Genomic DNA, 13357 nt, shown 5'->3' with positions numbered 1-13357 from the left:
TCCCTGGGGATGGTCCACCAGGGGGCCTCCTTCAAGGAGATTCCTAGATTTGCCGAAAGAGACAATGTTGAACATATTGCTGGGAATATTGCGGTGTCTAATCGTTATGAACCTTTAACCTGATTCGAAAATCAAAACTGACTGGGGTAAGAATCCTTCCACTTGTGTAACCCCTGAGGGGCCAATCCAATGAGAGGCCGTTCAGGGTTCTGTCCTTGAATATAGCAGGGTGGAGGTGTGAGAAATTGCCCCCTTTCTTGCATGGTATGCCCCCACTTTTTGCTGAATTGCTGTTGTACTTTGACTGAGTGGGCCGTGGGCTCCTGCCAATCAGGTACCCAGGGCCTGTGTTCCTTCCCTAAAACTGCATTGAAGCCTAAACCCAATTAGTATCTCTGGCCACATGTCAGCCCCTGGTAAAAGTACCACAGGTACCCAGCACACTGTGACCGGAGAAGGCCCCTAAGGCTGCAGCACGTATTGTGCAGCCCTTAAAGACCCTGTGCCCTGACACACACACACACTGCCTTGGCAGGCTGCGTGACTTGGTGCAGAACAAAACCAAGAGTCGACATGGTGCCATGCCCACAAAACACTGCCCTGGGATACATCAGCCACCCCTCTAGCTGGGTGCCCTATGCCAGTGGTGAGGGTACAGGTGCATGAGCCATGTACCCCATACAATACCCAGGTCCATTCCTGGGCACTAAGTGCAGTGCTGCCATTAAGAGTATATGATGCTGGGAGGTTGTCATTGCGAACTCCACAGCACCATAATGGCTACACTGAAGACTGAGAAATTTGGTATCAAACTTCTCAGCACATTAAACTCACACTCATGCTAGTGTGGCATGCACGACAGAGGGCATCTTAGAGATGCCCCCTGAAATTCGACCAACCCCCAGTGACCTGACTGAGTGGCTGCCATCACAAGACATGTTTCTGGACCCCTGGGTCGAGAGCTTGCCGCTCTCAGGGGTCTGAAACAATGCACATCCTAGGACGAGGTGCCAAGCCTCCTCCACCAGGATGGGCAGGGTTCACGAAGTAGAAGCTTCAAAGGCATACTGCCTTTGTGAGTTTCTCCTGTACTCAGCAACTGGTCCCCACTGGTTCAACTACCCACTTTGGGCACGAGACCCGGCGGGAAAAACAAAGTGAGGAACAGAGCTGTGCCCACCTCAGCCAACTCCACCCCTAGGGTGGGAGAGGCGAGGTGAAGCACAGCCTTTATTTCTGTGGGTGATTTTTTGTCATTAGTTAGTCATGAGTACCTATACTTTGTATGACATACCAAATATGAAGTCACATATAAAACCTATCTTTGGTTTGACTACCTGTGCCTGTATGCTAAGATGTTTTTTCGTTTTGTTTTGCACTGTACATATATTTATATCACTAATGTTTGTGTTTCTGGAGCAATCATGTATTACACACAGATTAAATGTTGCAAATGTGGTCACATTATATACTTGTTATGATATTAATGAGTTGTTTTAGTCGTTATAACTGTAGGAAATATGCCCTTTTTTGTATTCTAAACTAATAGTTATATCCTATGTCAATCTGCTTTCAGTACAATGAGACAGTGACCTGATGAAGGCGATAACGCCGAAACGCGCGTAGTCTCTACTACCGCTTTGCTTCCACCCATCTTTGTCTATGTTTTGCTAGTACTGTCCTTTAATCACCAAATTTGTAATGAAGTAATTTTTGATATGAATGTTTAAAAATAGAAAACATATTTATTGAAAACGCGACTGCAAAATAAAATAATACACATTTTGAAAGATGTGGTCTCATATGTTATGTATGGGTCATAACTTCATGAGTTAACTTAGTGGGCTTTCCTACGAAGTATGGTTGCTTTTGCCAACAGCTAGATTGAATTAGCTATAGACCTTTATCTACAGTGCAGCCTCGAGACCCCGCCATCTTGAGGATGGGGAGACCCAGCCAACCAGGTACAGGCTCCTGCCCCCTCCCACTGGAGAGTGGCAGAATAGGGGGTGTACCCACCCCAGGGAAATGACACATTGGTCCCTGCCCTTACCTACCTGTAAACGCCCCTAAATTTAGTATTTAGGGGCACCCTGAACCTTCCTTCCTCAGATCCAGATTCCGAAACTACAAGAATAACGAAGAACTGCCGTGCAGCTTGCTAACAAGAGGACGGCACCAACTGACTTGGCCCCAGCCCTACCGGCCTGTCGACCCTCTAACCTGCTCCTGCTAAACCCTGGCATCTACTGTGGTCAGCAACCTCAAAAACCGCGGAGGACCCGACTGCCTTGCTCAACCAAAGACTGGGACTCCGACAAGCAGTGGTTCTGCTCAAATATATATATAACTACTGGTGCCAGCCAGGAATCGCAAATCCAGCACACTACACCTGCCGAGCCTGGCACGTGCCAGAGTTAACAAATATCACTAGGACGTCCCCCCCGGCGACTGTGACCAAGAACCCAGCACCGAAAGACTCCCCTCAACGCTCCTGGCGATGCCTGCAGCCTCAACACCAGGGATCCCTCCAACCGTGACCAGCAGAGAGTAAGATTTCCTGACACCTAAAGACACCCCTGCAACCGGCGCTCCACGGCCCCCTGTGCCCAACTCCTGGGTGTCTACCCAACCTACAGCTTCCCAACTTACCTGTCGTAGTGGTGGTCGCACCTGAAGAAACTCTGTCCCCGAGCTTACAGCCTTTGTTCGTCACACAGCTTTCCCAATGAAATTCATTGGGCGCCCGACGGCCCAAAGGCACCCTGCAGCCAGCCGCCCCAGCGCCGCTGGGAGTGCACCTACTACTCTGTTCGGCTTTCCCACTTGCCCTGAGCAAGTGACCAGGAGCTCTGCTCCCACAGCCGTGTGGCCTGCCTGCGAGCAGCCACCAACCAAAGGCCCCCTACCCGCCGTAGGCTAACATTGGGCCTACTCTGTCTGCACCCGGCTGCCCCTGTGCCGCTGAGGGTGTAACTACAGTACCTACCTGAACGTGGGAGACCCCTGAGTCTTACCCCAGAACCGTAACTCTGCAAATTGATAACTCACATTTTCTCCATAGGGTAACTGACTGGTTTTCACTTGGAAATTCTTCCAAGTGAGTTTTGAAACTTTGAAATATTCACTAAACATCGTCCGATCAACAAAAACAAAATTACTCACCTGTTACCAGGAGCGATCCCAGTGCTGGATCTTAGCACCCAGCACTGACCAGAAAAAGTGATAACTGATTTTTTGATAACCTGATTTTCCTCCATAGGATAACATTGACTGCTTTTTGTCAGAAATTCTTGTGTCGATTTTTGAAACATACAAATATTCCTTAAAAATCGCCTGTTTAACAAAAACGATATCTGTCAACTGTTTTCAGGAGATGCACCAGGGCTGAATCCAGGATCCAGCCCTGAGTAAGAAAAACATACGTAAAGTAAAAGATATTGTAGTCTGCTTAAAATTCCCATTGAGCTCAATGTTATTATTGTGCTAAGTTTGTGTTGCATATTCCAACAACTGTATCTATTGCATCTAAAAGTCTATTGCTCATTGAAAGTATTCAACTGTAGCATCTCATTGGGCAACACCCTCGCCCCGCTCAAAAAAAAAAAAACCCAAAAAAACACCCAAACCAGCAAGAGAGTCAGCTGGTTCACCGAAGACCTCCAAGCTAACCTGCAGAAAACTACAAAAAAAACTGGACCAGCAAAAGAACATTAGAAAGCTACACAGCCCACAGGAAAACCACATGCCGACACCACCAACTCACCAGAACAGCCAAAAGGACCGCCTTCAGAGACCGCCTAGACAACACACACAACAGCAAAGAGCTATTCAGCATCGTGAAGGAACTCACCAAACCCAGCTCCAACACCAACATCATCTCGCCATCACAAGACCTGTGCGAAAGTGGCTCTGTGTATACTGGATCAAAGTAAGGTACAGTATGCATCTGTTCTTGGCATGTAGAGCTGCAGAGTCGTACACTTTTGCATTAGATCGCCACCTGGTGTTGAGCTCAGATGATTGCAGGTTGTCGTCTTCTTGGAAGAAGCCTTTGTAGTCACGAGATAGGTGACTCCTCCCTTGGACAATACTGCACATGGTCATCGACTCCATCCTCAGATTGTTTTTCGCCATTATGGGAAATGATGGAGTTAGTAGAAGTAAAGAGAAAGGATGTCCATGCGTGTGTATCTAAGTAAGATGAGAACCTGAACGGATAAAAGTCCCAGGGAGGCGGGAGGGCGTGTACGACTCTGCAGCTCTACATGCCAAGAATAGATGCATACTGGTAAGTAACATTTTCCTTTCGAGGCATATGAGCTTCAGATCGTACACTTTTGCATCGATTGTGCAGCAGTGTCTCCCCTAGCGGTGGTCGCTTGTATCCGTTGCAGTATTCTGAAACAGTGTTCTAAGGACAGCTTGGCCTACTGCAGCTTGCTGCTTGGCTTGCACATCAACACAATAGTGTTTAGAGAAGGTGTGTATTGTAGACCATGTTGCTGTCTTGCATATGTCCTCTAGTGGTATATTTCCTAAGAAAGCCATAGAGGCTCCTAGTTTGCGAGTGGAGTGCGCTCTAGGAGGAACTGTCAGTGTAGGTTTAGCTTTTTGATAGCATAATTGTATACACTTTACATTCCACCTGGCAATTCCCCCCTTAGAGATGAGGTTGCCTTTGTGTGGGGGAGAGAAAGATACAAATAATTTCTTTGTCTTTCTGAAGGATTTAGTCCTGTCTGTGTGGTATAACAGGGCTCTTCTAATATCTAAGGTGTGTAAAGCCCTTTCTGCAACAGAGTCCGTGTTTTAGAAATACACAGGTAGCTCTACTGATTGGTTAAGGTGAAAAGGAGTGATAACTTTTGGCAGGAATTTTGGATTAGGCCTAAGAACCACTTTGTTAGGATGTATTTGAAAAAATGGTTCTTGTATTGTGAATGCTTGTATTTCACTAACTCTTCTGAGAGAGTTGATGGCAACAAGAAAAGCACTTTTCCATGTTAGGAATTGCAATTCACATTTGTGTAAAGGCTCGAAAGCGGGTCCCATAAGTCTTGTAAGGACAACGTTTAGGTTCCATACCGGAGCAGGTGGTAACCTAGGTGGGATTATTCGTTTTAATCCTTCCATAAATGCTTTGATTGCAGGTACTCTAAAGAGAGATAGATGTTGTCTATTTTGTAAATAGGCTGCAATTGCTGCCAGATGCAGGCGTATGGAAGAATAAACTAAATTAGACCTTTGTAGGTGTAGAAGGTAGCAAATGATATTTTGGATGGAAACATCCAGTGGATCAATGTGATTATTGTTACAATATATTGCAAATCTTTTCCACTTAGCGGCATAACACGCTCTGGTAGAGGGTTTTCTAGCCTCTTTAATTATGTTCATACAGTCAGGGGGTAGGTTCAAGTAACCAAACTAAGACTTCAGGAGTCAGATCGCCAAATTCAGTTGGCTTGGTTCTGGGTGTCTTATTTCTCCATGGTTCTGTGTTAACAGGGAGGGCGTGAGCCGTAATTTTTGATGTGGAACCAGTGAGAGATCTAGTAGTGTGGTGAACCACGGCTGACGTGCCCATGTGGGAGCTACTAGTATTAGTTTGAGAGACTGTTGTCTGAGTTTGCGCACTACTAGTGGAATGAGTGGAGAGGCGGAAAAGCGTATGCAAATCTGCCTGACCAGTTCATCCATCCATATCGCATTCCTTTCCGACCGTGGGTGTGGAAACCTGGCGGCGAAGGTTGGTCATTTTGCGTTTTCGTGGGTGGCAAACAGATCTATCTGTGGATGCCCCCACATTTGGAAGAATGGCTGAAGAACTTGTGGATGTATCTCCCATTTGTGAATTTGTTGTGACTGTCGACTCAACAGATCTGCTATCTGCGCCTTGATGCCCCTCGGGCTAAGTTCGCGCAATATAAGTCTTATTCCATTCCGATTGTGAATTCCTGGAAGGTGTTCTACTGTCAGGTGTATGTTTTGAGGAATGGCCCATCTCCAAATGTTCTGTGCGAGCTGGGACAGTTACAGAGAGTGTGTCCCCCCCCCCCTGTTTTTGTACATAATACATGGCTGTCATTGTCCGTCCGGATTAAGACAGCTTTGTTTTGTACTTGCACTTGAAGCGTTTTGAGTGCTAGGAAAATTGCTAGCAGCTCTAGATGGTTGATATGGAACATTTTTTGTTGGTTGTTCCATTGGCCTTGTGTGGTATAGTGTAAGAGATGAGCTCCCCATCCTGTGAGGGATGCGTCTGTTGTGAGCACTATCTGTGGAACAGGTTCTAGGAACGGCCGTCGCTTTGTCAAGTTTTTGGTGTTCCACCATTGCAGAGAGCGATATGTATGGCTGTCTACCAACACCAGGTCTGTGAGCTGATCTTGAGCCAGATTCCACTGTTGTGCTAGACATTCTTGTAATGGGCACATTTGAAGTCTTGCATGTGGAACTATGAAGATGCACAACGCCATCATTCCTATTAGTCTCATTAACACTTTGGCTTGGAGAGACTGCTGGTGTTGAAAAATGGAGACTACGGTCTGAATGCTCTGTATCCTGGCTGGACTGGGATACGCTAGAGCTGTAGATGGGTCTATGGTAGCTCCTAGATACTGCTGAACGTGCGAAGGCTCTAGGTGCGACTTGGTGTAGTTTATGGTAAACCCTAAGTCATGCAATGTCTGAATTGTTTGTTTTGTGTGTTGGACACATTGGCTGAACGATTTTGCTTTTATGAGCCAATCGTCGAGGTAGGGGAAGACATGTATCTATTGTCTTCTGAGATGTGCCGCTACTACTGCTAAGCACTTTGTGAACACTCGTGGTGCGGTCGTGACCCCGAATGAAAGGACTTTGAATTGATAGTGCTGTCCTTGTATGACAAACCTTAGATACTTCCTGTGAGCAGGATGTATAGGAATGTGAAAGTAGGCGTCCTTTAGGTCTAGTGTTGAAAGAAAGTCGCCTGTTGTAGCAGTGGGAGTACTTTTTGCAGCGTGATCATGTGAAAATGATCTGATTGTATGTAATGGTTGAGGGGCCGAAGGTCGAGAAATGGTCGTAGTGTCCCATCCTTCTTGGGAATTAGGAAGTACAGGGAGTAAACCCCTGTTCCTCTAAAGGAACTACTTGAATAGCATCCTTTTGTAGAAGTGCTAGAACTTCCTGTTAAAGCAGAGTCATATGGTCTGTGGACATTGGACGATGCCTGGGTGGTATGTTTTTGGGGGGGGGGGGGGGGGGTTGCTGTGAATTATAGGCAGTAGCCATGTTGCATAATTTGTCTCACCCACCTATCTGTTGTGATGGAATACCAGACAGGGAGGAACTGTAATAATCTGCCCCCCACACGAGTGGAATGCTGTAGGGGAAGCAGAGGGAAGTCACTGTTTGGGAGTGGAAGAGGAGCGGTTGGTGTTATTACCTCTACCTCTTCCCTTGTTATTATTGCCTCTGTATCCTCCTCTAATGTAGCCTTTGTTAGAGGAGGTCTGTGTGTGTGTTTTAAAAGATGATGTTGTGTCTGCGCCGGTTTGCTTAGACCCTCCTCTATAAAAGGAGTGTCGAAAAGAACTTCTAGTCTGTGTGGATTGTAATGCACCCATAGACTTAGGTATGAGTCTTTGGTACCGAGGTTGGAGATTTTGGAGTGGAGACAGGTCTCGTTGGCCTTGCGGCGTCAGACTCTGGCTTTCCATCTTTATTTTTGGAACCGAAAGGCTTTGGAGTGAGTTTTTTTCGGATCCGTTACAGTCTTCGGCTCCGATGCATCTTTTGGTTTGGGTGACGAAGGATCTTTGTCTTTGGGCACCGAAGGGCGTTTTGGTTTCAGTGTCGAAGAATCCTTCAGTGTCGAAGGATGTGTGTGCTTCGGTGCCAATGGAGGAGGTTGAATTGGCACATGTGGTTTTGTCGGTGCCGAGGCACCGGAAGGCGTAGACGTTTTCCTCGAAGCCAAGCCCGAGGGCGGGGCGTCTGAGGGGATATTTCGGTCTCGACTGGGCCTCATGGGCAGAGTGCTGACCGTTGCCTTTGGTTTGGGTAGTGTCTGTTGTGCAGGGGCAAGAGTACTCACGGGTTGCCAAGATGGAATCGAGTCGTCTGAGTCTTCTGCCCCAGATATGATCTGGAGATCAGGCGAGTCTTCCTCGGCGACGAGTGGAGCCTCGTCCTCAGAGATGTCTTCGAGTGGATCCTCGTCCTCGGAGACGTCTTCTTCGACGATCTCCTCCTCAAAGATGGCCTCCGGTGCTGGCGCTGATCTCATCTCGTGTCGACGTGCCCTCCGATCAGAATGGTCTTCTTCGATCGGAAGGATGCACAAGCTGTGCAGGTCGACTCGTCGTGTTCCGGCGATATACAGAGGTTGCAGACCTCGTGATGGTCGCTAAGAGGGAATTTTGCTCGACATACCAGGCATCTCTTGAATGGAGTTCTGTCCATGAGGCGTAGGCCGTACGAGCCGATAGGGCCAACGGCCCGCGTCGACGCACCGGAATGTAGCTGATGTCGAAAGTAGTTTATTCGATGTCGATGATGTTTGTATAAAGTTTTTACGCTTCGAAGTTGCTGAAAAGTCTTTTCTAGCCGGAGCGGAAAACTTTCATCCGAACTCAGTGGCGGAAAAAAATAATCTGAGGATGGAGTCGATGACCATGTGCAGTATTGTCCAAGGGAGGAGTCGCCTACCTCGTGACTACAAAGACTTCTTCCATGAAGACAACAACCTGCAATCATCCGAGCCCAACACCAGGTGGCGATCTAATGCAAAAGTGTACGATCTGCAGCTCATATGCCTCGAACAAACAATTTAACAATGGAGTCGATGCCCATGCAACCTATCACCAAAAGGAGGAGTCACCTACCTCATGACTGGAAAGACTTATTCGAAGAAAAACAAAGTGCAAACATCCGGACCCAACACTTTTTTTTACAGTAGATGCTAGTGTGCCCATAACTGAAAAAGCTAATTTTAAGCTGCAGTGCACGCAAGCACCTCCTTTCCAGATTACAGGTACAGGACCTATTAAGTGCCTATACTTTGAGGAGTGTTGCACATTTCATGTTTTAGTTCAGCACTGAAATAACGGACAGTTTTTTATTTTATTTAGTCCTGAAATGTGATGAGCGGTTATTAGGGAGTTACGGATGTGTTTTCTTATGAAATGGTACATTGCTATGAGGTAAAATGTAGCATAGGCTGTATATGATTTACACTCACCAAAATACTAGAGGCTTTAAACACGCTAGGGACTATAGTGCTGGCTTTCACACTCTTGGAGCTTCTGCCACTATTCCCCCTCCAAATAATTTTCATTTTGCCTTTATTTTTATTAATTTTTTTAAGCACAAACCTGAACCAAAGGTATTAGAGTGCTTTGCAAAATAATCAGACTATATTGCACTGTTTTTTGTTTATACTTTGTGCATATTTGCCTAGAATCTCAAAGACACCTTTTTAAAGTGCACTACATCACAATGCAGTAGCATTTCATTTCGCCGAGAATCCTGTGTGCCTTCAATCAGTCAGTGACACTGCATGGGCCTCTGAAGTGGATAGGAGGGGATTAATCTATGATTATAGTACCTTCATCAGCTTCATTCAAATTGTTTTCAGAGAGAAAAATGGAAGTAATCCAGACAATGGGCTTACATTCTGCACCCTAGGGAACTGCAGGTAGCGCGGCCGTGAGCCGGCGAGGAGAGGGTGGAAAGAAAATAGTAGTGCACAGAAACAAAAATTATGGCCCAGAGTTAAAGAAACCACGTAGCACGGGCAGTCGCCAGGGCGGGAACAAAAGATCCACAAGGTGGGACAAATTTATACTATTCATCAATGAAAACTATTGCATTTGCAAAGGGCGGCCAAGCAACTAAAGAAAAGCGATGGGTGCGTGGTGGGCGTGTTCAAACATTACAGATGAAACACAGCATGCCTCGCAGTGCATGAGCGCGGACTCTAGGCTCGACCTAAAAAGGGAGGTTTGAGCTATGCCACTACTTTAAAGGGCAAAGTTGAGTTAGCAGTTTTAAACTGCCTTCAAGTATGCAGTGGCAAGTCAGGGAGCCATGTTATACTTTGTCGTACTCGTGGAGGCACAACTGGTACAAATGAGATACATCAACCTACAGGCTCTAGGTATCCCTGGAACCATATAGTAGGGACTTACAAGTAAAATGAATTATGCCAATAGGGGACAAGTCAATTAAACATACACCACTTTAAGGGTTAGAGCACATGCACAGAGTCCTGTTTAGCAGGGCTCAGGGCTTTTCAGAGCTATTACACCAGTACCTACTAGCAAAATCTGGACACCACGTGGGGGAATAAACATGCAAAAAGACGGTTTCTTTGCATTATCACCTTATTGTCGATGGGGTCGAATACTGCATTGCCAGTATGGATTTCAGCATCATGTACATGCATTATGGTAATATTTAGCGAAGATTTAACATTTGGAACTTCTCGTATTTTATCTATTTGTTTGTGAAATAATTGTTCCTGTTTAGTGAATAAGAACTGGTCCCACAACTTGTCTTTCAAGAAAGATGATGATTTCTTCGAATATGCCCTGAAGAAAACGCAACAACATACATGGGGGAAATGGAAAAAGGGAGTATAACCTCTAGGCAAAGCCATGTTACACAACCTTCAGCACCAGTCTTTGTTTCCTCTTTGCAACAGGGGGAGATTATATTACCATTGAGGAACATTACCAGTCTGCTCTGAATAGGTTTCTTCTCGTTTTATAAAGATGCTGTAGAATTTTTTCTTTCTTACCAAACATACTTTTTGAGAGATCTCAGCCTCATATTTGATGCATTTCACCTGGTCCTCAATAACAGAGGTTTGTAACCTGTGGTCCACGAATGCTACTATGACTTGAGAAAATTAAATATTAGTAGACTAATTAAGTATGTACACATAAAAAGTGTAACATTTAGAAATGCTCTGTAAATTGAAGGATTTTGAAATTGGAGTCTAAAAATTAAGTGGACATCCTTAGCTTTATTCCCGGGGGCAGCAAAAGGACAGCAAACAGTAGTATGGATCAGTGGTGCTTAACCTTTTGATTTCTGTGGGCCCCAAATAATCATTACTGGGACTCCCAGTGAGCCTCAACTAAAAGCAGGGTACCACAGTCTAAGCATTTGATGATTTGAACCATATACCCAAAAATGACAAACTAACATTCATCAACCAAAATATTTTGAATGGGAAGGAAGGAGCTTCCCATTCAATTGAGGCCACTCATCATCCACACTAAGTTCTGTTTGAGGTGCTAGCACTGCTCCCACATATCAGACGGGGATGCTAACTTAATTTTTTGCCCTCAAATCAAAATCCCTTCACATTTACAAGTTTTCAAATTTTAAACTTGTATATTTTATTTACATACACTTTATTATTTTGTTACTATTTCACTTCCTAAGCAGACACTAACCCAACAAGTAGATTTAGCAGACTCCGCAGGAGTCCCCCGAACCACAGGTACAAAACCACTGGTATGGATGGCCTCAAACAGTGTGCACCGAAAAAAACTGATGCATTAGAAGCAAAACAGAGTCATATACTAGAGTCACATATTGCTTTGTCTTTTAGAAATAAAACCAAATTTGAACAGCTCCATCCTTACTATTAAAATGTTTGTATACGTTTTGTTGCAAATGAAATAAAAGATATAATAATTTGTGCATATTTCGTTCTGTAGTTGTGCAATTAAAAAAAAAATGTTTTGATTCAGGGCATAGAAATTGTTTAGGTCGGGGTCCCAGGCTTCCAATAGTGATTCAGTCCATAGAAGTCAAGGTGAGGAAGTAATGACCTACATGACTCCCGAAGAGATGCATTCATATTTTCCCTTCTACGTCCTATTTGACGCCTGAGAGGCAGCCATGAAAATATTTTTAGAGCCAAATCATCTCTATTCCATGAGAAGATATTATGAGATCACCTGCAAATTCACAGCTGGTTGTTATACTGTCCTAGTGATCCCATTGTGTTTGTAAATTCCTAGAAGTGACATACGTTTCCCCCAACAGAATTGAGCTTCTTTTCATAGTTACTATTGATAAGGGAGCAGAAGAGTGACTAACAGCTGCAAAAAAAAAAAACATTCCTGCTGTGGTTTAACTCTAAAGAAAAGAGGTCTTTGCCTGGTGTCTGATGCAGTCACATTTCAAGGTAGCGAATTTTGCTACTTACAAATTTAATAGTGTAACTGCCCATGAACAAGGGTTTTTAGGATTACTAATGAGCATCCTGGCTTTTCAAAAGATTTTAAGTTAAGGCTTGCTCACAGTGAACAGTTTGCCTGGATAAAGCATGTGAGAGCTCTATGCTTTGATTAAGTCTGTAATTAGATGTGCAACAGGACGAGACGGGCATCCACATCCGACACAAACAGAAATATGGGACACACTACACCGTGAGTATTGCAATTGAATTGGTAACAGCTGTTCTAGCTTCTCTTAGGCCAGTACCAAACCCCACCCACTCCATTCAGCTGGGGAGTGCGTGTTTATTACTTCAGGTCTTTCTTACCACTATATTTATTTCATCATTCAGCGCCAATCTAGTTTGCAGAGTATAACAAAATAACATCTTGCCTCCACCACCTCCGGCAAGACAAGTTTTAGTGCTGATGAGAACAGTAACAACAAATTGTGTGGTAAACTCTTCCGTTGAGGGGCCAGAAGTCAGGTTGTAAATAAGTTTCGGGCAAGCACTAAAAGAACTCCCACAAAGTGTTTACCATCTAGACTAGAAAAGTGGTTCTTTCCCTGCAGATATTTAAAAATAAGGGAACAAGAACAGCGAATGCAATACAAAGTAAAGTGAATACAGGCAAAAACGGCAGATTTACTTTTCCATTAATTGTAAATACTTAATGATTTAAGAGCATTCCTACCCTTCCAGAGTTCCCTTGTCGAATGACTCAGCAAAGTAGACATCTCCTGTTGGGACTGGAGCCTTGTAAGTAACCTGTTGAGAAACGAATGCCAAAGCAACATGGTTTGAATCACAGACAGTTCTTGAAGAAACCAGAACGAACAAATAGTATTTCTGACTTATGTAAGCAGTCTGCTGGGGAAAAAATAATTCGATTCTGCAGATGGAGGAATCTGAACTAAGGTGCAGGAGTCTTGTTGAGTTATAGAGGCAAAGCATGTAGTCAGAAGCAGCATCCTTTCTGTGGCTAATCCCCTTAGTCGGTTAGGGCATCTGCTGTCTATCACCACTAGCTCTTCTGATTCATAGTGCTCGAGTGGCTACAGTTTAAGAATGAAACAGTGCATTTATAATCGAATGTAGCAGTGCATCTCAATAAGTTGTTGTAAACGAGAG

At 44.7% G+C, this 13357-nt stretch overlaps 1 protein-coding gene across 2 annotated transcripts in view; it reads right to left on the bottom strand.

The window, feature by feature from the left end:
- Nucleotides 1-13357, bottom strand: part of CANX (calnexin) — a 574990-nt gene that overhangs the window by 482428 nt on the left and 79205 nt on the right. For both annotated transcript variants that reach the window (XM_078653533.1, XM_078653534.1), the window contains exon 3: nucleotides 12921-12994. In XM_078653533.1, coding sequence (XP_078509659.1) covers nucleotides 12921-12994 — 74 coding nt within the window. The remainder of the gene's footprint in view (nucleotides 1-12920; nucleotides 12995-13357) is intronic.

This window comes from Lissotriton helveticus, chromosome 7, assembly GCF_964261635.1.
Source record: "Lissotriton helveticus chromosome 7, aLisHel1.1, whole genome shotgun sequence".
NCBI lineage: Eukaryota > Metazoa > Chordata > Amphibia > Caudata > Salamandridae > Lissotriton > Lissotriton helveticus.
This window is presented reverse-complemented; position numbering and strand designations above follow the sequence as displayed.